Consider the following 25,627-nt stretch of genomic DNA (forward strand, 5'->3'; position numbering starts at 1 on the left):
GGTAAGAAGAGAGACCAAAACAAAAACAAAAAAACATGATCTATATAATTCATCTAACATTATAGTATTTGTCCAAAACAAATTCAGTTTTCAGAGCATTCTTGCTCTTAAGTCCCTTAATAGAAGTGCATATGTGTGTGTTGAGCCATAATCATTATAATAATAAGAAATGAAATAAATTAAGACATGAAATGTTTCATTCTGTGTGTAATGGATCTATATTATGTGTTATTTCCACATTTTGAATTGAATTACTGACATAGATACATTTTCTATGATATTCTAATTTATTGAGATATATATAAATAATAATAGATATATAATATATATAAATATAATATATATAATATATATATATATAAAATATAAATATATATAGAGATATAATATAAATAAATAAAAAAAAAAATATATATATATATATATATATAATTAATATATATTAATATATATATTATAATAATATAATAATTATATATATATATATATATATATATATATATATATATATATATAATTCCGATCCTCCTGTCCAGCAGGTGGCGGTAACCTCTATGGCGGTATCGCATCTGAAAGTTTTTTTTCCAACCGCCATAAAACAGGAAGAAGAAGTTTGTGACGTCAGTTCCGTTCGTGGGTTCGTGTCCTTGCTAAATCGGAGATGGGCTACTGGGATATACCAGAGGGCACCAACTGCGTGGAAAAAACATGGGTGACCACCAAACTAGGCGCAGCTATAGGTAAATATCCGACAGGCTACACAGCGCAGCGTGACAGAGAACTAACGTTAGCTTTGTGTTGAACGAGTCTTAATGTTTTGACTAATGCTAACGCTGCTAGCGCTAGCAGGTCAGCCCAGAAGTCAGAATCAACACAACACCAAAATAAAACAAATGTAGTTCTTTCCTGTTTGTTGACTGTGGAGTTGTTATTACAGACAGTGAGTGTCTCCTTCAACCACTAACTGTAGATGTTCACTATATAACCTGATTGTGAAGAGTCTCTCAACCATTTGTACTCTTGTTTCTTGTAACAAAACACATAAACAGAAAATATCACGATCAGCGGTTGTGTCGTAGATGCCGTTTTAAGACCACAGAAACCCAAGTTATGAACTAAACTTTAAAACACATATGTATTACAGTTTTTCTCAGTCACTTTGGTGCATTTCTCACATCACTATTTACATTTGCACAACAGTTAATGCATTTCTCAAAACAATTAGTACAAACTGCAAAACCGAGTTGATAACCTGCAAAAGCTCAAAATGGATCATAGCTCATGAACGTGTCAGTGTCATCAAGATGAAAAGTCATGTCATCATGTTTATGAACAAGGTAGTCAAATGATCTATCTATCTATCTATCTATCTATCTGAAGTCCTGACACCATGTTCATAAACAAGATAGTCAAATGTCTCTGTCATGTTTTCATTATGACACTTTACTCTGTAAATGTTTTCAATGCAAAAAAGTCAGATCTTGGTGACGCCACCTGAAAATGCTCCAGACAGCACTACATACTATTTACACAGCCACTTGAAAACTACAGTAAAGTGTAACTTTACTGTATTTAGTGAGCTAACTGAGTACAACACACTGAGTATGTATGTTTCATATTTTTACTGCATTTGCTCTTTGCAATTCTAATTTGTTCACAACACTGTACAAAAGAAAAGAAACGTATTTAAAACAAACAAAGTCCCTTTGGGTAGAGCTGTGCACAACTGTAAACAATATTGCAGTACATATTGGAACTGAACATACATAATACTGTAACTCATTCTTGCACATCCAGACGTTCCTCTCTGTCTGACCACATCACAGACAATAAAATGTCAATATGCAGCGAGGAAAGTATCTCCTCCAGTTACGAATCCACCAGTGAGAGCTGAGGTTCACCTGAGAGAAATTATTCAATTCACGAGACATTTTCAGGAAAAAAAAGATTAGCCAAGACGGATGGTTGGGTATTACTTTTGTCATAACATGCGTGTCCATTTTTTAATTATAGAAACTAAGTAAAAATGTATAAAATGATATATTTTAAATATTGTTATAATACATTCTTCACAACTTTGGTGTTGTCTGAATCTGCTATTATTCAATTCTGTTCCCTTATTTATATAATGCAAAATCATAAACTTGTGTCTGTGTCTGTGTCTGTGTCTGTGTGTGTGTGTGTGTGTGTGTGTTTCAGGCCTGGTTGGTTCAGCCTATCACATCGTGGGGTTCCCGCCTGATTCTGCATTAGATGCACTAAAGAGGGCTTCAAACGCAACCGTTACCATGGGTACGTATTCATAATATCTTTTTTTATTTTTTATTATATACAATATATATGTACAATTCCAGTCATGTGACTAAACATTGGTCTGAAAGTGCTTAAGTAATGTTTTTTAGATTCCACAAATTGTATCAAATTGTGTGATGCTGATATTATCTCTGTCCGTGATGTTTCAGCCACCATGGGAGCCATTTTTGGGATGGCGACTTGTCTCAGTGCTCAGGCTCGTGACGCTCCAGATGACCCCGTGAACTACTTCATTGGAGGCTGCGCCTCCGGGATCTTTGTAGGAGCCAGAAGTAAGTATCAATAAAAGTTAGGGCTGTCAATCCATGTAGAACCTGATAATGTAATAAATTCCCGATAATGTAATAAAAATCTGCACTTGAGTCCATTGAAAATGTATGTGTAATGTGTATGTAATGTAATAAAGTGCATTTCCCAATAATGTAATAAACTTTTTACCAATAATGTAATAAAGTATAACACCAAGCACCTTTAGATTTCAAGAAGCTGTTGAATCATTCGTTGTCATGGATACCTCGTTTGTGAAAAACGGATGAACGGGTCAAAAGTGAATAAACATTGAACTTTGACCTGTTGGTGGCGCTAGAGCTCTTGAGCTAGAGTTGATACACAGTATCACCACTTGAACCCAAGTAATGGTGGTCTGCTGTTAAATTATTACAATATTGGGGAAATATTACATAATCAGGACTTGAAAAATGAAGGCTAACCTGATAATGTAATAACCTCCCATTAATGTTATACTTTATTACATTATTGGTAAAAAGTGTATTACATTATTGGGAAATGCACTTTATTACATTATCGGGAAGTTATTACATTATCAAGTTTTATTAAATTTTCAATGGACTCAAGTGCAGATTTGTATTACATTATCAGGTTCTACAATCCATATTTTATATATATATCGATATTTAGCGTTCCAGCGGCCGTCAGTATTATCACTGTTTTTTCTTATTTCCCGGAGTCTGTAGTGAGCTCACTTTAGACAGATATTGGGAGCAGATGAAACTAGAAGATCTAAGGAATCTCGAGGCACCAGGATACCGGTCAGGAAGTCAAAATAACGCTGCACAGAAAAAAATTCAGAGCAGTGAAGCTTGTTTTTAGTTTGATAAAATGCTGCAGTTGAAGTGAGATGAATAGACCAAAAATGTTCTCTTATTGGAATAATAATTCTTGATTTAATTTAATTCTGTGGACACAAAATGCAGTTAAACAGTTAAATCTCAATATATTGTATCACAATACTCACCATATCGCAAAATGCTTAATATCTCAATAATATCGCCATAATATCGTATCGTGACGATTTTATTGGGATAAAATGGTATCGTGGGGCCTTCTGGTGATTCACACCTCTAATATTTCACACCTCTAATAATTCTATAATAATAATAATATATATATATATAGAGGTGTGAATCACCAGAGGTTCCACGATACCATTGTATCCCGATAAAATACATGTTTGATATGATCCAAACCAAGACTAGGAACAGACTGATATGAAACAGAGCAGATTACTACCTTAAACTGAACCATGGAGATGACGGGAGCGCCGTGACTCCAGTAAAACTCCTAGATTTACTAAAGACTTTCAGTTTTTACTCTGGGACTGGGGACATCTCTTGGTGTAAGCCAGCATAACTGGGGATTTCCACCGGACGCGTTACAGCAGCAGCACGTCAGCTTAGCGAGCCGGCCGTATACACGCGAGATAACGAGATCACGCGATAATCCTGACCATACGGGAGACCGCAAGATCCCGTGATAAACTTTAAACTCTATTTATACAGTCTATGGATAAACTGTGCGTATAAAGTAAACAACAACAACAAAAACCAACTTACTTTGCTTCTCTGAGGTGAAAGTGATGTTGATCTGACCATCTATCCTTATAAAAACAAAATGTTATGTCATAAATGATTGTATGATGTTCCACTTCAACAATCAGTCTCTTGTCGTCCGTGTCGCCGATCCTCTGAGACCCTTTGATTGATTGATTGATTGATTGATTGATTGATTGATTGCTGATCTGGTGCCCGCCCCCGGTCATAACATAATGTTGATGTGAAGTAGTTTTAGGCTGCATAAACTGCGTATTGTGTTTTATTTTGAAAGGGGCGGAAGTGTTTTACGCTGATTCTGAGTCGGACTTCCTGTCTGGTGCGATCTGCTCTGTTGAGATTCACGCGATTTGGCAGCGTCTCGCGGAGAAATAGAAGTCCTAGCTAATGCTCGCGTAGAGACGCTGACGCGACGCTGCAGTAACGTTACGCTACGCGCCCGGTGGAAATGCTCTCATTGATTAGAGTGTTACCTATTTGCAACGTCATACGCGACGCTGACGTTACGCTGCAGTAACGCGCCCGGTGGAAATCAGGCTTAAGACACTGCACTTTGTGAAGCTCTGCACTTTGAGGGACATTTATTTGATTGTGTCATATTTTGTCCCAGTTGAATTGCCCGTGGATGTAACCAGTGACACTAGAGTGGTGATGTGGAAAATAGACTTTGTCTCTCATAAGCGTGTGTGGAAACTCTATTATTGTTTCAGCTTGGGCACGGGGAAAGAATCAGAAAGAAGGCATTATTCTAGGCGGGTGCATTAAAATGTGAGATAATCACACACTACTTTAACCACAGAGCTCAGAGTTTGGTAATCCTGTAAAGACTTTTCCTCTGAGGAAACTTTAGTTGTCCAGGACTGAAATGATATACTATGTACATTTATCAGAACTGTTAACACAACTATATTTACCAGTTATTTTTAACATGGCAAGCCCACACCAATATTCAATCAATGCATCGATTGAATGGTTCGATATTGTTTTAGTACTTTTTACCACTGTTGTAGGATAGAAGAACTAGGATGAACTGTGTGTGTGTGTGTGTGTGTGTGTGTGTGTGTGTCCAGCCCACAGTTTTTCGACGGGGACCACAGCGTGTCTGGGTCTGGGGACGATCGCTTGGTTGACAAAAATCGGCAAGCAAGAAGGCTGGAGGCTAAGCGGACCCCCGGAACTGTGAAGAGGAAGATAACTGTACATTTAACTGTTGTAAAAGAAATAAAATTATTGAAATCTACAATAAAGTAGCACTTTTACATGTATATATATATTTATTTTTTTAATGGAACCTATTGCACTCATTTTCAGGTTCATATTTGTATTTTGGGTTTCTACTAAAACATAACGTACTTTAGTTTTAAAAAACAATTGTTATCATACAGATGCATCTCAAATTGTTTTTGAATATCATGAAAAAGTTAAATATTTTTTGTGAGTCATTTCAGAAAGTGAAACTCATCCGTTATTCACACTATTGAATGCATTTGACTCTACATTTCAGATAAACGCTGCACTTTACTATCTAATCAATTTAATCAATATTTACACAGGTTAAGACAAATTAGGATGAAGGAAAAATGGTGTGTATCAGGAGGCGACAGACTGCAGGGTTAGAGGTTATCTGATGAAAAAGCTGGGAAAAAAGTGGCACAGACAGAAAGAGTTGGAACCAGGGGGTTCCACAAAATGTTCTTAAGATAAAACTTAAGAAAAAAAAAAAGATTCCTAAGAATGTTCCTAAATGCTATATACCATTTTTTTTTCTTAAGAATTGTCGTATGTCTTAAGAACTTCTTAGATTTTTAACTTAAGATCACTCGCCAGAGAAACAATTGTGGGCCAAGAGAGCCGATATTGTCTGTATATTGTCTACAGGTTGCTGTTTTATATTTTTATATCAAGAATGGTCAAATAAAATCAATCAATCTAATAAAGACGTGATCAGGGAGTGTAAGAGGATCCATTCTATCTCTCTGAGGTCTTGATGAACTTCCATCTAAAAGTAATAATAGTGAGGACCTGGTTTCAGTAACTCGTCCTACTAAAATAATATGTTCATAGTGATTAATGAAGTATCAGTGATTTACTAAGAGTTCATTGTAGTGTAATCTAGGAACATGTCACACAGACTGAAAGGACATTTACATTATATGTCAACTGACAGAATAAACTTTGTGATACATTCACAAAAAAACTACTCTGACCAACTTCAATGAACAAAACTTGTTAACACATTGTCTAAACTAAATATTAGAGAAATCAAATAAATGTCGTACAAATTTGTTCAATCAACATATCAAGACTTATCTTCTCACTGTAGCTGTTTTCCAACCTGGTCTCACAGGAATCCGTGAAATAGCCACGGAATCACTCAAATTTCCGTGAAACTGACACGGATTTCGCTACAATGCAAGTTAATGCCAGTCATATCCCGTGGCTATTCCAACATACAAAGTGATTATGTACATTCACTGAGTGAAGATTTAGAAAATAAAACATATATTTCTCGCTAGAAATGTGATCAAAATCCATTTTTATGCAGAAAAGTCAAAATATTGATTTTTTTCACTAAAAATGAGAGAACTGTCCGCCATGTTTTTTGTTCTGACCGCCGGGACCTTGAAAGTCACGTGACTTGGAACAAACCAATAGGAACAAATATCCATGGAATAGCCACGGGATATGACTGTCATTAACTTGCATTGTAGCAAAATCCGTGTCAGTTTCACGGAAATTTGAGTGATTCCGTGGCTATTCCACGGATTCCTGTGAGACCAGGTTCCTGTTTTCAGACTGCTGAGGGTTTCTTTTAAAGTTGAGAAGAAATCTAAGAACTTTGTTGTCAAGAATCTCATTTGTTGTTGTTCTATCTTAGGAAAAAACTTAAGAAAGTTAAGAGAACGACTAAAGAAAAGATAAGAATTTCTTCATGAATACCAAATCTTCTTAAATTTCGTCTTAAGAGCAAAGTTAAGAAAAAAGTGGCACTTAAAAAGCAAATTTTTTTCTTAAGAATACTTCGTTGGTTTGCAAGTCACAAGTCAAAACCCAACTTTGAGTTTTGTGTCCTAAAAATAATAAGTCATAAAGAGCTCTTCAGCAAATATATTACATTTACAAAAAGTCATAATGTCATAATTAGTTCAAAATGAGCTTTTATTTATCAAAACAATTGCAACTGAACTTCATGATTGCACTTTCACATCATGGATAGCAATCTTTGTAATATGAACATCTGGTTCAAGAGTTAGTTTGTGTTCATTTGGATGATCATGAGAATAAATTATATAATTCACAAATTCATTTCATGGTTTTTGGTGACTGATTTAATTATGTTTTGTGGAACAGGTGAGCAGGAAAACAAGGGAATCTTTTATTTTTATTGAAAAAAAATATCAATGAATGAAGCTTAAATGGAAGCAGAAAGACATAAATATAACCTGATTCCTTCTACAGTCGGTCCCAAAAGGAAATAATGTAGAAACTGGTGAATTCTCTCAGGAACAGAAACTCTGACTGCCACCACCGTTTGAAGCAGCTCAGAAGTTCAACCGACTTATTTTTCAGTCTTAAAAGCGGATTGTGTCCCACTCAGGACTCAGATTCAGTCTTCTCCTTCTCGATGACGTGCGGCTCGCTGAGTTTCTGGAGGTGCAGCTCCTCCACCAGCTTCTCCACACAGCTCTTAAACAGAGGCTCTGGCTCCTGAGCAGCAACACACACACACACACACACACACACACACAATTATTAGAATTAACTGAAAATAGAAGATATGTGCATTTTGTTTCCTGTTTACAAGTTGTTTTTTAAATGATGAAAAAGAGAAGCATTAGCTGTAGCGTAGCTGTATCCCAAATCAGACACCGTTCGGCTGAGATTCTATCTAAAACGTCACATTAACTACGAATATAAATGATCATGTCATGCTTCCAATTAATTAAATGGTGTGAAACTAAAGTCTAACTTCTTATCTTTCGAACCGTATATTGTTTTAACAATGTACGTTAGCCTCGGGTTTACCAGAGTCGGCTAAAGCAGCTATTCTCAACCTTGGGGTCCCGGCCCCAATTGGGGTCGCGAGATGATTTCTGGGGGTCGCCAAATCATTTTGGAAGTCAGCTCTGTCTCCACTGTGTTAAAGTGTTCATGTGTTAATGTGTTTCAGTCTTTTTGGTCATTTAATGTCTTTTTTTGGTCATTTTGTGTCCTTTTTTTGTGTATTTTTGTGGTCATTTTTTGTCATTTTGTGGTCAATTTGAGTCCTTTTTTGCTTAATTTTATGTAATTTTTTTTTTTATTATTTTGTGTTTTTTTTAAAAATCATTTTGTGTCATTTTTTGGTCAATTTGATTGTTTTTGGGTAATTTTGATTCTTTTCTGACAAATCCCAAAGTATCAAGTTGTTTCTTTCCAAGGAGTCTCTGGCTTGAAGCTGACTGTTACACACTCAGGAGGTCAGAATGGACCTTTAAACTGATAGCAAAGGACTTAGATTAAAAGTAACAATAAAATATAAAACAAATATATAAATGCACAGACAGAGAGATGTTTTAGTTGTTGTCTGCTTCATTATTTGTCCAAAATTCGTCGTATCAACTGAGTTTGTCTGATCTGAACTGTGAGATTCTGTTCAGTGAGACAACATGATGTTAGATTGGGGGTCGCCACTCAGAAAGGTTGAGAACTACTGATCTAAAGGACGCTAACGCCGGTGAAGTAGCCGTGTGCTAACTGTATCCAATATCAGACACTTGGATCTCCTCGCTGTAAAACAATAAAACAATAAATCAATGGAGGCTGCCAGGGGCATGATGGGATTTTTGAACTGGGGGGGACGAAGCTGTCAGCAAATGATTTCAACTCAATGAGTTATTTTTCCACTCTATGCCTTAACCAAAATATGTTTTATTTTAACATTTTTATATGAACTGTAGTGTAAACAACAACCAACATATTTACATAAATAAAAAGAAGTTCGTACATGAAATTCCCAGTGCAGCCAAACAAATTAATTGACTTGAAGCTGACTCAATGAAGGACCCAAAAACATCTCTCCTCCTTTCATTATCCTGAACATACTGCTGGGCAACTTCCACAACATTTTTTCCCTAAAAACCTAAATCTGGTGCTTATCTTAATCATTGCATATTTTGATGAATTATAGTAAAAGAGAATAAGGGTTCTGTTTAATTTAAAGCATCTTATTTTGACAGTCTTCTTGTAAATTCTGTGGTGGACTCTGCTAACACATCCATGTGCTCTTATTTTGAAAGCTACATGTGTTTGCTTTTATTTTGAAGGCGGGTCTAACACGTTCCTACCGTAACGCCTTATGGTGTGTTTAATTTACACTGAAAGTCGGAACTTGGAGCTCGGAATATCGAAAATTCTGACATTCGTGTAGACCTTGAACGCACCATTAGCCGCCGGACTCTCTATGTGTGGAAATTGGATGTTTCTGGGTAAGCCAAATAAATATCACCGTTATCAACCATCAACACACCAGGACCGTACTTCTGTCCTTCACAATAAAATACAGTACAGTAAATATAAAGATGTACTTTTAAGATCGTCACCTGATCGTTATTACTGCTTTCTCTCAGCAGATTTACTTTCATATTGTAATTAAACATGTAAATCTCCATGTACATGAATTAAATTTCACATGTAGATTGTTAAATATGAATAAATCAATTCTACCGACACTGGTGGTGGCGATCTTATTCCAAATGACCGTGAAAACACCAGAAAGTGCAGCATTGTAGATGTGTCTGATGTGGGATCCAGCCTCTATATACCACTGTGTTTCTAGCTGCTGTGAGGTGAAAATGGAGAGAAAAAGAGTGAAGTGATGAGTTGTTGGTACCTTGTCCTCCAGCTGCCTCTGTTTCTCCACAGCCTCCTCCAGGATCAGACCCACCCACTCAGCCTCCTCCTTTGGGATCTCAAACTGCTGCTCAGACACAAGAAACACGTCACCTCACAGTACAGTAGCTGCTAAACATTCACGTCAGTTTAATTAGCACTCATTTTGTAAAGTATATTTAAAAAATGTAGTCCGTGTCCTGAGTCACATGCACTTGTTAAACTATATTTTGCCAATCTCATCCTGTTTTTAGGACATTTCAGTCATTCTAGTCTAATTAAAACCATCATTTTGTCATCACAGTCAAACTTATTTAACATCAGATTTTATTTTATCATTATCTGATGAAATCACAGGTTTCAGGTATATGAAGCAGCTTTGTAGAGAGTATCTGACCTGAATTTAAGCATGAAAAATCTTGTAATTTGATTTATTTTGAACCAACACCATTAATTGTGTATTTCAGATGTAGTTCTTGTGTGAGACATTAAGGATCTCTCCGTGTCCTTGAACACACCGTCCTACCTTGTATTTACTGTAGATCTTGTCTCTCTTCAGCGGGTCGGAGGGATAGAGCTCCGTGTCTCTGTTGGCCAGGCGCAGCAGCATGGCTCTCTTCAGGTCCATCCCCAGCTTAGAGTTCAGGTCCTCCTTTGATGTCTGACACCAGTTAGAGATATATTAGTATATCTATAATAATAATATATAATATATATATTATATAAATATATATAAATACATATATATACATATATATGTATTTATACACACACACACACACATATATATATATATATATATATATATATATACATATATATATACATATACACACACACACACACACATATATATAAATATATATACATATATAAATACAGTACAGGCCAAAAGTTTGGACACACCTTCTCATTCAATGCGTTTTCTTTATTTTCATGACTATTTACATTGTAGATTCTCACTGAAGGCATCAAAACTATGAATGAACACATATGGAATTATGTACTTAACAAAAAAAGTGTGAAATAACTGAAAACATGTCTTGTATTTTAGATTCCTCAAAGTAACCACCCTTTGCTTACTAGAATATAAGACATGTTTTCAGTTATTTCACACTTTTTTGTTAAGTACATAATTCCACATGTGTTCATTAATAGTTTTGATGAATTTACAATGTCAATAGTCATGAAAATAAAGGAAACGCATTGAATGAGAAGGTGTGTCCAAACTTTTGGCCTGTACTGTATATATGCACACAAAATCAGAAAATGTCATTTTGTCCCTCAGTAAGCAGCGCTCTCTCACTTTGAGGATGTAGAAGTCGAAGCCGTAGGCGGCGTCGATGAGGTCCAGGGTTCTCATGGTGACCGTGATGGTGAACTTGTGATCCAGGATCTCGCTGTATAATTCTCTCTTGAACAGCTGAGGCTTCCACGTCTTCTTCAGACGGTTCGACAGCTACGGAGAGAAAGAGACGAGTCAGAAATCTGTTACAGCTACAGCTACAGTGTACAGTATCAGCAAGGGGCAACATGATGCAACTTGTACAAAAAAAGTAATGAAACTGAGGAATTTACTGTAAAATCATCTCATATAAAACATTTCAACCAGGCACCATCAGGCTGACTGAAAAAACATCTCACCAGGAACAGGACTGATATCAATAATCTCATATCTCTTTTAAAAAAAAAAGATTTTTCCCAGTATTCATATGTGTTGTCACAATTTTAAGGTCAAGGTTCTATGTGCAATTTCTTAATTTATTATTCATTATAGAAATAACAGTGCACTAAGTAACCAACATGGTCTTCTTAAAAACAGAAGATATTAATATCCACACTGTTAAAGTTTCAGAACCAAAAAATCTTCATAAAACAATAGAAAATATGGCAAATGTATGCAATAGGGGTGTCACAATTTAAATTATATATCTTAAGATCCTTTTAATAATTTTACAATTTCAATCAGTAAAACAAAAAACAAAAGCCCCCCCCAAAACAAACAAACAACAAAAAAATTGCATTAAAACTGCTGAATGCACACTGCAAAATTAGAAAAATCCAAAATTTAAAAAATCTAAAAAAAGTTAAATCATGTTACTACACTTGGTCGTAGTGGTTTTTTTTTACCTTTGCTGAAAAAGAGTTGATGCATTAAATTGGACATGGAAACTTCTGGAAAAGCCAAAACTTTAGAGTTCAGCTGACAGCAGGAAACATGCTGCTGAAGTTTCTACGTTGTGAAGAAGTCAAAGTGCTCCGGCGCTTTCCTGGACTCCAGAGGGTTAATATTTTATTGTATTCACCTCGCCCTATCACCCTAATGATCCCGTCATGGTTGCAGCAGAACTAAAGACAGAAGATCGTCCTGCAGACTTACTTTGTCGTTGTTGGCGTATCTGAACCCTGAGATCCAGCCCTCTCCTCCCCACAGGCCTTCCTGGGCTTCATGAGGGAAGTAGATGGGGATGGGGACGTCCTGGACCCGCTCCTTCAGTCCCGTCTTCGGGTTGGCTCGGTACTTCACCCCCAGAGGTTTCCAGTGGACCGGGGTGGGCTCCTTCGGCTCCAGAGACTTCAGGTAATGTTTGGGGAGGCGAGCGTAGATGCCCTTCTGCAGCTTCAGGGTCGCCCAAAGTTTGGGAGGGAATTTATGAAGAGGCATGACGGACAGACAGACGGCCTGTTAGAGGAAAACCTGGAAGAGGGAATAAACAACTTTATTATTTATAAGGTTGTTAGCTGGCAGCACTCTAACAGGGACAGACTAACAACACGGTTATACAGGTACGTCTCAAAAAATTAGAATATCACGAAAAAGTTCAATATTTTTTGTCAATCATTTCAGAAAGTGAAACTCATACATTATATAGATTCAATTATATAGATACAATTCAACTCATTTTCTGAGACACTGAGTTTTGTGTTCTCATTATCTCTAAGCCAGAATCATCAAAATTATAAGAAAAACAGGATTGAAATATTTCACTCTATGGGTAATGAATCTATATAAAGTATGAGTTTCACTTTCTGAAATAATTGACAAAAAGTATTGAACTTTTTCATGATATTCTAATTTTTTAAGATGTTCCTGTATATAAAGCGCAATAGATCTCCATCCAAGCATAGTGGCAAAAATATTGTTTCTTAATAAAAATGAATAAAGTCATCATCATCATCATCATCATCATCAGCCCAGTATTCATAAGCACAATCACTGTCTAATCTCTGGAAAACCCTGCAACAGTTAAACATAAACATCTCATGTCCTGTTGGATTTATTCAAACACTGACTGAAATCATACTGGGACGTTGTTTTTTTTTACATTATTAGACTCTTACCATCACCCACCCATTAATCAGAAATAGATTAAATGAATTAATGAACCACATGACATCAAATTAAATTGTTCTTGGCAGTTATTATTCCCATGCTAACACTGCTGCAGACAGACATGATGAGACCATCACAAATAGCTGAAATAACAGTAAAGGTTTTGACCAGCAGGAGGGTTTTTGTGCACATAAAGCCTCGAGAAATTAACTTTTTTTTTAAACCAATTGGATGAAAAGCTTCAAGTCTTTAAGTCTTCATGTGACCATCATTAGCTGTTAGCTCGCAGCTCTCTAACAGACAGGCTAACAACACGGTTATAGATGGAAACAATCTTCTACCAGTCCAATATTCACCTCCAGAGCTCTGTCATGTCTGTCTTACCATGTGAGGAGAAAACGAAGCCCTGCACCCAGTACAAGTCCAGTTTCTTCCATCCACGTTAGAGCAACATTAGGAAGGCAAGGACATCACACAGCGACCTGAGCACTTCCGCTTCTTCTTCTTCTTCTGCTGAGTTTTTGTCGGTTGGCAGACCAACGTACAGGAGTAATACCGCCACCTGCTGGACTGGAGGTGGCGCAGCAGATTGACAGGAAATTAAGGAGAGGATAAAAAAATATATATATATTTTTTTTTAAATAAATAAATAAATAATAATAATAATAATAATAATAATAATAATAATAATAATAATAAAATAAATAAATGAATTAATAAGATTAAAAAATAAATATATAAATAAATACAAAAATAAAAATAAATTAAGTAATAATAATAATTTCATGTATCTTTTATTTATTTCTCGAGGAATCATTGAGGGCAACCCCTCATTTACAATCATGTCGAGAGTCAGAGAAAACACAAAACAGCACAGATAAAACCAGTGGCGGTTCTAAACCAGTTTTACTGTGAGGGCCAAGGAGGGGCCAGTGTTTAATCAGGGGGGCCCAATAAAAACCTTCAAAACCTTTATTTTAGCTTATTTAAAAATGTAATTTAAACATATTTGGAAAGATACAAATACATTGATTGAAACAAATACTTACCAGTGAGACTTACCAACAATAACAATTATTTTGTACGACAATGACATTTCTCATTTTTGTGCACAATTACTTTCTTTTATTTTAAAAGCTTTTATTGCACAATTAAACTATTATACAATGTCCACATTCTGGGTTCATTTTGTGTACAATGAGATATTGTTTGAACAGAAAATAGGTAAGAATTGTTTCGTTGTTCATCGTTATAAATTGATAATTTTATTATTAATTTGACACAGGGGCCACAGCAGAATCAAAAATGCAAAACCAGCAGCAAACAAACAAAAAACAGTTATTCAAAGACTTTAAGACGGATTTATATTGCACAAATAATTTGATTTCAAGTTTTGAATTTTGTCTTTGACTTTATTTTTTATGTTGACATTTTGTATTTGATATTTTAATGAATATTTTTTAATTTAAATTTGAATAAGTGTTGTTTGAACATTTTGGCACAAATCTAACTCCATATAGATTGACAGGAAATTAAGGAGATAAATAATAGTAATAATAATGATCATAATAAAAAAATAAAAAATAAAAAATAAAAAAGTAATAATAAATAATAAAATCAAGACGAATAAACGATTTCACTGGAAAACGGGGGACAATAGTATCAATAAAAGCACATTACAATCCAAAGATAAATAATTAAATACAAAACTAAATTCTCTCTATAAGTCCTGTTTCCCTCGGCTAATTAAATAGAGGCTTGTTTTCTTGCATGATTTTTTCCCAATAAAAGTCTCTTTCTTTCAGCATCTTTTTAAAAAATGTTTCTATTTTTTATTGAACATTGAAAATACAAACTTTCAACGAGGACAATAACAGTAATAATTAGGGGATTCAAGGAACAAAAAGACACATATTATCAGACATTTAGTATAAAAAAACCCCGAAACAGTCACAATTTCCTGTCATTCTACTGCTCCACCTCCACTCCAGTCCAGCAGGTGGCGGTAATGCACCTGAACGTTAGTCTGCCAGCCGCCAAAAACAATAGAAGAAGAAGAACCTCATGGTCGCATAATGATGACGTCGTGCCGTATGCGCCAAAGCACGCTGTCTACCAGGAGCTGCTGCTTGTATGTTGTTGTTTTTTAACTCTCTTTTCTTGCTCTGTTGAACTAATAAGATGGAGAAGAAAGTTACCGACAAGAAGCCTAAACCCGCCAAGATGGCCGGCGGCACCGACCCCGTTAAAAACTTTGAGAAATGGAAGAAAAAATACAACAAAACCAAAGCTCGAGTGAAACGGGACAGAGCTCCGAAGAAACCCGAGTGGCAGGTGGAGAAGGACTACATAGATCGGCTGGTGAGCAGGTACGGACACATCACGTTTATTATGGATACTATTAAAGTAAAAATAATACATTTTTAAAAAGTGAGAGAGAATTACAAGTTATGTATGTTAATAATGGTAATAATAAGTTTATATACTACTACATTACTATGTGTTATACATACATATATATAAATATTATTGTTACATAAATATAGTAAGTTAACATAGGGAGAAGGGATTTAATAAGCTTTGGCTTCTTCCCACTCCTTTTGAACACAAATAAGTGTTGAGTCTTGTTGTTGTTGTCTTGTATTTATTGTTGTTCGTTTGTTTTTAATTGTTCATCTTTTATTTTGTTTTCAAATAAATTCTCAATCAGTCAAAAAGTCTGTCAGCAAGAAACACTTTAACATTGTTTGTCATTTCCATCAGTCCCACGTGAGGCTGATCATTGCTGAGTGTAGCTTTGATCTGAGTGACATTATTTACATTTTACCTTAAACATCTAACCTGATAAAACATTGGTCAGTGTTCAGAGGACACAATCATGTCCAGATGCAAATAATAATAAATAATATAATATAATATAAAGGCATTCCTGTGCCCCTGAGCAGGACACAGTTCACAGTATAAATACACAATGCAGCTTTTTGTTACACAGAGAAAACGCTTGTTGTTATTATTATTATTATTATTATTATTAGTGCATGTGTGTATCTGTGCAGACACAAACAGCTGTTTAAGTGACTGACAGCTGATCAGGCTGTGATCCTCTGGCGTCGTTACAAATCGACGTCCTCATTTTGCTTCTGTTTCTGCTGGTGAGCAGGTACGGAGACATCAAGCCCAAGGAGGCCGTCAAGTTCTCAGACTTCCCCATTTCTAAGAAGACCCTGTTGGGCCTGCAGGGGGCCCAGTACAGACAGCCCACGGAGATCCAGAGACAGACGGTCGGCTTCGCCCTGCAGGGTAAAGACGTCCTCGGCGCGGCGAAGACCGGCTCCGGGAAGACTCTAGCGTTCCTCATCCCGGTGCTGGAGTGTCTGTACCGCCACCAGTGGACCTCCATGGACGGTCTGGGGGCCCTCATCATATCTCCCACCAGAGAGCTCGCGTACCAGACCTTCGAGGTTCTCCGCAAGGTGGGCAAGAACCACGAGTTCTCGGCGGGGCTCATCATCGGCGGCAAAGACCTGAGCAGCGAGTCTGAGAGGATCCACCGCACCAACATCGTGATCTGCACCCCGGGCCGGCTGCTGCAGCACATGGACCAGACCCAGGCCTTCCACGCCTCCAGCCTCCACATGCTGGTCCTGGACGAGGCCGACCGCATCCTGGACATGGGCTTTGCTGACACGCTCAACGCCATCGTGGAGAACCTCCCCAAGACCAGACAGACGCTGCTGTTCTCCGCCACGCAGACCAAGTCGGTCAAAGACTTGGCCCGCCTCAGCCTCAAGGACCCGGAGTACGTGTGGGTCCACGAGAAGGCCAAGTTCAGCACGCCGGCCACCCTGGAGCAGAGCTACGTGGTGGTTCAGCTCCACCAGAAGGTCAACATGCTCTACTCCTTCATCAGGAGCCACCTGAAGAAGAAGATCATCGTCTTCTTCGCCTGCTGCAAAGAGGTCCAGTACATGTTCAGGTAGGGCCGAAGAGGTTTTCATCATGTTTCAGAGTATTTTTGCGATAACGATATCGTCACACTGTTCAAATAATCACCCAAGTCATTTTTTGTCCAAATTTTTTTTTGCATAGCCTCCTATGGTAAAATCGCCTACATCCTCAGTGGATCAGATCATGTGATTTTACCCCTTTAAGATCATCACTTCTTTGACAATTTGCCACATTCATATCCATCAGATAAGAACCCAGCAAACAAGAGCTAGAGGGAGATTGTTTATTTATCAGTTCAGTTTATCAGTGTTTTATTGTTGACACTAATTTTGGTTACACTTTATTTTGAAGGTGTCTACATAAGAGTGATATGAGTGTGTCATAAACATGACATGGGATGTGTCATGAACATTAATGACACTTTGAAGTAACATTAATGCTCATGATACTTGTCATGTTTTTCTTTTTTTAATAATTTTGTTTCTTTTTTTGGTAATTTTGTGTCTTTTTTAAATTTTGTGTCTTTTTCTAATAATTTTGTGTCTTTTTTTTGGGTAATTTTGTGTCCTTTTTTTGGTAATTTTGTGTCTTTTAAATAATTTTGTTTTTTTAGTAATTTTGTTGTTTTTTTTGTAATTTTGTGTCTTTTTTTAAAGTAATTTAGGTTTTTTTTTTTTGTCATTTTGTGTCTTTTTTTTTTTTGTAATTTTGTGTCTTTTTTTTTTTTGTAATTTTGTGTCTTTTTTTGGTTATTTTAATACTGCCTCCAGAGGCCCCCAGGTAATTAGAGTTTGAGACCTGCTGTAATGGGAAACCTTTACGCCACTACATCAAGAAGTAGGAATGTTGCCAATATCATGATATGCATTTTATTTACCCATAAAACCGCTATAACTGTATGTCCAGGGTCTTCTGCCGCCTCCGACCCGGGATGCCCATCTTGGCTCTTCACGGGAAGCAGCAGCAGATGAAGAGAGTGGAGGTCTACAACGACTTCCTCAGGAAGCAGAACGCCGTGCTCTTCGCCACCGACATCGCCGCCAGAGGCCTGGACTTCCCCAACATCAACTGGGTCCTTCAGTTCGACTGTCCCGAGGACGCAGACACCTACATCCACCGGGTCGGACGCACCGCCAGGTACAAGGAGGGAGGAGAGGCTCTGCTGCTGCTGCTCCCCTCAGAGGAGCAGGGCATGCTGGGCCAGCTGCAGGACAAGAAGGTCCCCATCAACAAGATCCAGGTAGGACACACACACACACACACACATACACACACATACAGAGAGAGAGAGACACACACACACACAGAGACACACACACACACACACACACACACACACACACACAGACAAGGAGCAAAAACCACCAATCTACAGGTACATCTAAAAAAAAAAAATAGAATATCGTGAAAAAGTTCATTTTTTTTTGTCAGTCATTTCAGAAAGTGAAACTCGTATATTATATAGATTAATTACACAGAGTGAAATATTTCAAGCCTGTACTGCCCTACAAAGTCTAACTGCAGTAACTACATTTTTGGTTAAAATTGAGTTATAACTAAAAATGAAAACTCCTTGACATCTGTTTTATCTTGTGATAAAGTTTTAGATTTCAATTTTGCTTTACTTCAGAGAAATAATGATGTAAAAATCACAAAATCCAACTCGAAACCAAGCAGTAATTGCACTTACCACAGTCTGCTTTGAAAACTAATTTAAACATAAAATAATATAAATTATACGTTTATTTAATAGGGAAACATTTTTTTCAACACAAACCACTGAGTCACACACTAGAGCAGCTGGAGCCAAAAGCTGCTTCTCCTCCTTTTTGTAAGTTTTTTCTAAGAGCATGATGGGGAAAAACTGCATGGTAGTAAAAAAAACTGCTAAAAGAATCTAGTTGTAGTCTTGTAAATAGTTTCCCTGCAAGATTGACAGTCTGTCTAAAATCTCAGTCTGAGATTCTTTAGATGTGAGCAGGTGTGACACGATAGTTTTCCAGGAGTCTTTTCCAAATCTTTTCAAAGTCTTCTGATGTCTAGGTAGCATTATGTGCGTGATGCACCCAGATTTCAAAATTGATTAGGATTTTAAAACTGTAGTCTGAGCCCAGTTTATCTGGTATTCTGTGGTGTTTTTGTGTGTGAGGGAAAGAAATGAGCATGATGATCACAAAATAAGAACCCCTCATCAGAATATTTCTGAGTAGCACACAATCAAAAGAGAGACGGACAACATGTGTATTAATTGATTTTGTTTTGTTCAGGTGAACCCAGAGAAGCTGCAGGATGTGGGTCAGAAGCTGGAGGCCTTCCTGGCGCAGGAGAAGCAGCAGAAGGAGAGAGCTCAGAGGTGTTTCGTGTCCTACCTGCGCTCCGTCTACCTGATGAAGAACAAAGACGTGTTCGACGTCTTTAAGCTCCAGATTGAGGAGTACGCCGCTTCTCTGGGCCTCGCCGTGGCTCCCAGGGTCCGTTTCTTAAGTAAAGCTTTTGCACAAAAAGCTGAGAACAAAAGACAGGGAGAGGAGGAGGAGGAGGAGTCTGAGGAGGAGGAGGAGCTGAGCAGCTTTAAGGCCCAGCTGAAAGGAAACATCTCTAAAGACAAAAGTCAGAGCTCAGATTCAGAGGATGATGATGAGAGTGATAATGATCCCAAGATCCGACTGTTGGGTGCAGATGACAACAAGGACGACTATGATCTGAGAGACTTGGACCTGCTGACGGTGAAGAGGAAGGACGTCTTTAATCTGACGGGAGAGGAGGAGGAGCAGGAGGAGGAACCAGCTCAGAGCTCCAGAAAGAAAACGGAGAGAGAAACAAAGTTCAAAGAAGCCAAAAAAGCCCTCAAGAGAAACTTCCAAGTCAACACCAAAGTGGCGTTCAGCGAAGAAGGAAAGGCGGTGCAGCTGTGGCCTCCGGTCCAGAGGGCGGCGACGGGAGACCAGGAGGAGGAGGAGGAGGAGGAGGAGGTGTCAGGGATCGACCTGGAGAAGGCCAGGGAGAGGCTGAAACGGGAGGACCAGGAGTTCGACAAGCAGGAGTACAGCCGCAAGGTGAAGGCCAAACACAGAGAGAAGAGGCTGAAGGCCAAGGCAGCCAGGAGGGAGGCCAGCAAGCAGGCGGGACACAAATCTGAGGAAGAGGAGGACGAAGAGGACGAGGTGGTGGCATACCTCGCCAATCACAGCGAAGACGAGTTTGACCCCAGCACCCTGCCAGATCCTGACAAACTGCACTCTGAGGAAGACGAGGAGGAGGAGACAACGTACGGCAAACGGCAGCACAGCAGTGATGAAGAAGAGGAAGAGGAGGAGCGCCCAGTGGGGAAGAGGAAGAGAGCGAGGCAGCAGGATGAGGAGCACACGCTGCTGGACACGGGTCTGTCTCTGGCTCAGGATGAGGAGTTAGTGTTACACCTGCTGGGAGGACACAAGTAGAGACACAGAGACTAGAGTCTGTTAATCTAGTCAGTGTTCAGTTAAAGGAGAATAGTACATGTACAGGAACATCTCAAAAAACTAGAATATTGTGAAAAAGTTCAATAGTTTTTGTCAGTTATTTCGGAAAGTGAAACTTGTATATTATATAGTTTCATTACACATATATTTAAATATTTTGAGCCTGTATTTCTTGTAATTTTGATTATTGTGGCAGATAATGAAAACACAAAACTCATAAGCATTTATAAAACCAACAATAAATGACCCTGATGCTGTTTTTACAGTTGTACGTTTTTGTACAGTGCCTGTTTCATTCCCATTACTGCAGCTTGTGAAGTTTAACAGTGTGATTTCACAAAACAGTTTATGTACTAATTATTATTATTATTATTATTATTATTATTATTATTATCATTAATAATAACTCATATTGATTCAGACGCTCTGTGGAGTATTCTTGTAAACAAAGAGATGTTTACGTTGATTGTTACTCCTCCAAATGTGATCATTTGAGCCAAATGGCTTTTCAGCACAGGAGATTTGATATCAGTTTAATTTTCATACTTTTGGATGTTTGAATCTGCAGTCGAGTGTCAAAGAGCTGGGTGGGTTTTCTTTTTCTCCCTTAAAGTTCTTGTGTGCCGGCTCATAATCTTCTTCAGAGGGACTTGAGGTCCTGTAATTACTATTATGTATTGAATATTTAACATGTTGTTACTATATTTGCTCATGTAATCAAAGTAATTTAATGTCATGTTGGATATTGAATATATTAAATAATTTCTATTGCTCATTTCAGTATTCAGTTTAATGGTTTGAAAGTAATTAATTTTATCTTAAAAGTTTAATACCACATTCATGAGTGCTGCAGTTTTTTTGAGAATTGTGCACATAAGAGTCAGAGGGTTCGTAACAAGTCTCCAGAAGAATTAAGTTGTGATCTGACCTGCCAAGTGGTGGCAAGGCAGAAGCTCTGTAAGCTTCTTTGACATTAGCATAAAGCAGATCAAGGGTTTTATTTTCTCTGGTGGGACAATTAACAAACAACGCTGCTCTACACTCAGCCTTTGTCCTTTTAAAATAACAAAGAAATGATGGAAAGATTTCAGTCGGGCTTCAGAAAGCACAGAGTCAGCTCTACGATCTAACGATTTACTGCTTTCTGGAAATAATAATATGCACTAATAGGTTTATTTAGCTACTCACATGGATCTGTGGTGTAATACAATGTTGCAGACTTCAGCTGTAGTTTTAAGTGTTGAGCTGTGAATGAACACTTGTCTGGTCCGGATGTTTGATTGGGTAGTTTGTGAAAACTTCAGCACTCCAGATTCTGACAGAAATGAGAAGCCGAGCATGTGAACTCTTGCATTCTTCTTTATGTTTACTAGTGCAGTGCCTGTAGGAAGTATCTTTCCGTCCATATTATGCTTAGCTGTCAGTTAATAAAGTTTTGTTTTTACTGTTTTCAATGGATCAAACTGATGCATAAGAAAGGGTTTAAATCTCCACTTAGCATGCTAATGGTGAGATAGCACACTACGCAGTATGCTGCACTAAAAGTACATTAACATGAACACAGTTAGCTGATATACTATATTGCATGTAAGTATCTCATATCAAATGATTATGGGCATTACGCTAAGCAACATGAATGTCATCACTGAATTACATAGTAATGCAACATAAGAAGTGAATAAAGCTAAATCTCCACTTAGCATGCTAATCGCGCTACATCAACGTCTGCAGCTCCATAAAACACTTACTTTTCATAAGGTACCACACCATCCAGCACATACACATTGAACATTGATATTCACTGGAAATTATTAGAATATTATTGGAAAATCGAACCTTGTAGCCACTTTAAAACTCCTAAAGATAGGTAGGCTAAATAGACTTCCAGATGAGATGAGTCAGGGTGGAAATCCAGAGTGAATTGTGTTACTGACCAGGTGTAGGCCTATCACACAATGGGGCGGAGCTCCCCTAAAAGGGGGCGGAGCTTCTCTAAAAGGCGTCCGATCGGAAACAGTGCAATGCCGCAACACGTCCTACGTAAATAATGATATTTAGAAAAATGAATTAAAAAATCTTCAAAATTGAGGATGCACACCTTCGTGCCATGCGAACGCCACATAAGAAATCTGAGGTCAGTCTGACTAACGGTCAGAGAGATATGAACTAGACACACACACGCACACACTGACGCTTCTTGCTTTATCGATAGATGCTGCATGCAGTATACAGGGATTAGTTGATGAGTAACACACACACCCAGACTGCAGATTGTGACTGGTCTGGACTGTGAACATTGAACACAATTAGAGTAAAGTGTGTGTACGTGTGTGTGTGTGTGTGTGTGTGTGTGTGTGTGTCTCAGGAGTCCAGTCTAGCTGAAGGTCCAGTCCTACTGTCCAGTGTTGAGCCTGCTGGTCTGTTTTATTCAGGATGAATCTGTCTTTCCTCCTGTTGTCCGTGCTGCTGTCGGCCTCGAGCTGCTCAGCTGACAAAGGTACAACTCTTCTATTTATTTTCTGTGGACAGTAAATGGTGTGTTTGGGTTTGTGTTCCTCATTCAAGTAAGAAATGACAACTGCAGCCGAAATAGTTTTCTCTTTGTTTTCAACCTGCCAATGTGTGGTACTGCAGCATTCGTCTTCATATTTTTCTCAAAATATTGTGAGTTGTTATCAAAATTATGTAATGTTGTGTCACAAAATGAGAACACTCAAAACAACTCCATTTAAATATAACAGATTTTTTCCTGAAATATTTTTAATGCTCTCTTTTTTACATTTACTTTTGTCTCTCTCACTCTTGTAAACCACAATAGACTTTTTTCTCTCTTGTAACTTTACTAAAAAAAAAGTTCTTATTTAAAGTGGCCAAAGATTCAGATTTAGAAATGTTAACATGACTAAAAAAATTTACTCATTTCAAATACGGCAGTGCTGTTACTATATGCTGTTATGTAAATACTATCAGCTCTAGGTCTTTGTAACAAGTTTTCAAGTGATGTTAGGAACTTCTCCTGAGTGTTGTTTGTGGGTCAGTGACAAATAAGAGTTGGCAAGATGTCAAATGGTGTAACCACAAAAAGAACGATAAATTTTAAATACTTGATCTACCTACAGTGGATTTGAGTGGACTTATACATGTAATAATCATCATAACGTGACATCAAATGGCTTTTTTTTTTTTTTTTTTAGTATTTCTACATTTACACATTTTGTCAATATTGAGCAGAACATATTCTAAAACAAACATTTTTTTGCTAAAGTTTTGACAAATTATGTAAAATTTGTTATATACCATAGTGTTGCAATGTAAACGTGGATTGTTTTTGTTTTTTTCTCATTTTAGTTCACATTTATTTTCCCGTATATAATCAGATTTTTATGGGAAAAAAGTACCTGGCTACAACAACTGACACTGGATTAGATCACGTCATTGACCCATGTACATTTTCAACAGCCTAGTGTCACCCTGTGTAATATGTCTTATTGTAGTGTATTATAGAGCTTCAGTGTCAGGAATCATTCACTAATTTGGATGTTTCTCTGTGAGGAAACAAATAACAAAGAGTACTATTAATACTAGGGCTAGCGTGGATTGTGTTTTACTTAAAAAAACAAAGTATTATAGTTTACAGAAGGTCTACCTACCTATAGGGACTTTAACGCGTTAATTAAGATGAAATAATTACACAAAAATTAACGCATTAAAAAAACGTATTTTTGCACCGCGGAACGTTTCTCACTGGATGAGTTTCAGGAGGACCGATTATACTGGAGCACCAACTAGCGTTGATGAGTTGAGACAACAACAAACCACAGTGAACATGAAGGAAGAAGCTGATGAGACCTTTGGTTGGCCCCGTGGATGATGGGACATTTAGTTACTAAAAACCAACGGATGGAAGCGTCCATAAGAGCATGGTTGTGTTGCTATGCAACAAGGAATTCACATATCACCATAGCAGCACATCCAGCCTCAAGTATCACCTCAATGCTAAACATATAGCAGCTAGCCGCTAAATATGCTATTGCTACACTTAATGGCAAAAATTGCACTGGTCTGTTGGACTTGAACAAAAATAAACAATATTTTTGTTGCTTAAGCTAATGTATTCAGTCATTATTCAATGGTATACTAAAAATCCATGTGAAAAAAATTACTTCTCACTGTTCTCAGGTCAAACATTTATATGCGATTAAAATGCGATTAATTTCGATTAATTCATTACAAAGCCTCTAATTAATTAGATTTTTTTTTTTAATCGAGTCCCGGCCCTAATTAATACATACATTAATCAATTTAAAACGCAGCATTCTTGGCACATAACTTTTCGTGTGAATGTGTGTGTGTCTGTGTGTGTGTGTGTGTGTGTGTGTGTGTGTGTGGTTCAGGTTCTGGTATGCGTGCAGCAGCAGGCTCTCAGTCCAGGACTCTCCATCCCTGGTTGGTGGGTCTGACAGCTGTAGTTGGTTTCCTGTTGGTCGTCTTCATCATCCTGATGGTTCACAGACTCCTCAGGAAGATCAGGTGAGATACACACACACAAACACACAAACACACAGTCAGAAGACGTGATCGATTACAGATCAAGGTTATAATAGTTTTGGATTTTTCCTTAGTTTTAGTTTTAATTTCGTTGAGATTTTTTGTTTTCAAATTCAGTTAGTTTTAATTAGTTTTTAGAGTGAGTTTGCTAGTTTTAATTCGTTTTTATTTTTTGGAAAATACTTAGTTTTAGTTTAGTTTTTATTAGTTTTAGTGTTAGTTTTAGTTTTTTGTAATGGGGTATTTGTTGGGTGCCAGATTAAATAAGGTCACAATAAATGTTTCCTTTATTTCCTTTGTCT

General features: G+C 37.4%; 3 protein-coding genes across 3 annotated transcripts; 2 read left to right on the forward strand and 1 right to left on the reverse strand.

Annotated features, from left to right (window-relative positions):
• The first annotated feature begins 607 nt into the window (after positions 1–607).
• ndufa11 (NADH:ubiquinone oxidoreductase subunit A11) lies at positions 608–5,421 on the forward strand. The gene is made up of 4 exons (XM_059341573.1): positions 608–740; positions 2,200–2,292; positions 2,463–2,585; positions 5,234–5,421. The coding sequence occupies exons 1-4, from the start codon at positions 662–664 to the stop codon at positions 5,344–5,346; spliced, it is 408 nt and encodes a 135-aa protein (XP_059197556.1). The 5' UTR covers positions 608–661; the 3' UTR covers positions 5,347–5,421.
• Positions 5,422–7,306: 1,885 nt separating this feature from the next.
• On the reverse strand, positions 7,307–13,869 carry mrpl28 (mitochondrial ribosomal protein L28). The gene is made up of 6 exons (XM_059341372.1): positions 13,753–13,869; positions 12,415–12,732; positions 11,341–11,493; positions 10,561–10,695; positions 10,036–10,122; positions 7,307–7,871 (listed from the first exon to the last, which is right to left on the reverse strand). Exons 2-6 carry the CDS (start codon positions 12,697–12,699, stop codon positions 7,758–7,760), a joined length of 774 nt encoding a protein of 257 aa, XP_059197355.1. The 5' UTR covers positions 12,700–12,732; positions 13,753–13,869; the 3' UTR covers positions 7,307–7,757.
• Positions 13,870–15,380: 1,511 nt separating this feature from the next.
• On the forward strand, positions 15,381–21,450 carry ddx10 (DEAD (Asp-Glu-Ala-Asp) box polypeptide 10). Its single transcript, XM_059341416.1, has 4 exons — positions 15,381–15,737; positions 16,529–17,344; positions 18,223–18,556; positions 19,584–21,450. The coding sequence occupies exons 1-4, from the start codon at positions 15,550–15,552 to the stop codon at positions 20,754–20,756; spliced, it is 2,511 nt and encodes an 836-aa protein (XP_059197399.1). The 5' UTR covers positions 15,381–15,549; the 3' UTR covers positions 20,757–21,450.
• The last annotated feature ends 4,177 nt before the right edge of the window (positions 21,451–25,627 follow it).

Source organism: Centropristis striata, chromosome 9 (assembly GCF_030273125.1).
Source record: "Centropristis striata isolate RG_2023a ecotype Rhode Island chromosome 9, C.striata_1.0, whole genome shotgun sequence".
NCBI classification, from domain to species: domain Eukaryota; kingdom Metazoa; phylum Chordata; class Actinopteri; order Perciformes; family Serranidae; genus Centropristis; species Centropristis striata.

Excerpts from the sequence above, each read along its gene's own strand:
- ddx10 (XM_059341416.1), top strand. The coding sequence starts at position 15,550 with ATGGAGAAGAAAGTTACCGACAAGAAGCCTAAACCCGCCAAGATGGCC. Across the intron at positions 17,345-18,222 it reads GAGGTCCAGTACATGTTCAG|GGTCTTCTGCCGCCTCCGAC; the intron begins GTAGGGCCGAAG and ends CTGTATGTCCAG. Across the intron at positions 18,557-19,583 it reads TCCCCATCAACAAGATCCAG|GTGAACCCAGAGAAGCTGCA; the intron begins GTAGGACACACA and ends TGTTTTGTTCAG.
- mrpl28 (XM_059341372.1), bottom strand. The coding sequence starts at position 12,699 with ATGCCTCTTCATAAATTCCCTCCCAAACTTTGGGCGACCCTGAAGCTG. Across the intron at positions 11,494-12,414 it reads GATACGCCAACAACGACAAA|CTGTCGAACCGTCTGAAGAA; the intron begins GTAAGTCTGCAG and ends TTCTCTCCGTAG. Across the intron at positions 10,696-11,340 it reads TCGACTTCTACATCCTCAAA|ACATCAAAGGAGGACCTGAA; the intron begins GTGAGAGAGCGC and ends AACTGGTGTCAG.
- ndufa11 (XM_059341573.1), top strand. The coding sequence starts at position 662 with ATGGGCTACTGGGATATACCAGAGGGCACCAACTGCGTGGAAAAAACA. Across the intron at positions 741-2,199 it reads CAAACTAGGCGCAGCTATAG|GCCTGGTTGGTTCAGCCTAT; the intron begins GTAAATATCCGA and ends TGTGTGTTTCAG. Across the intron at positions 2,293-2,462 it reads AAACGCAACCGTTACCATGG|CCACCATGGGAGCCATTTTT; the intron begins GTACGTATTCAT and ends GTGATGTTTCAG.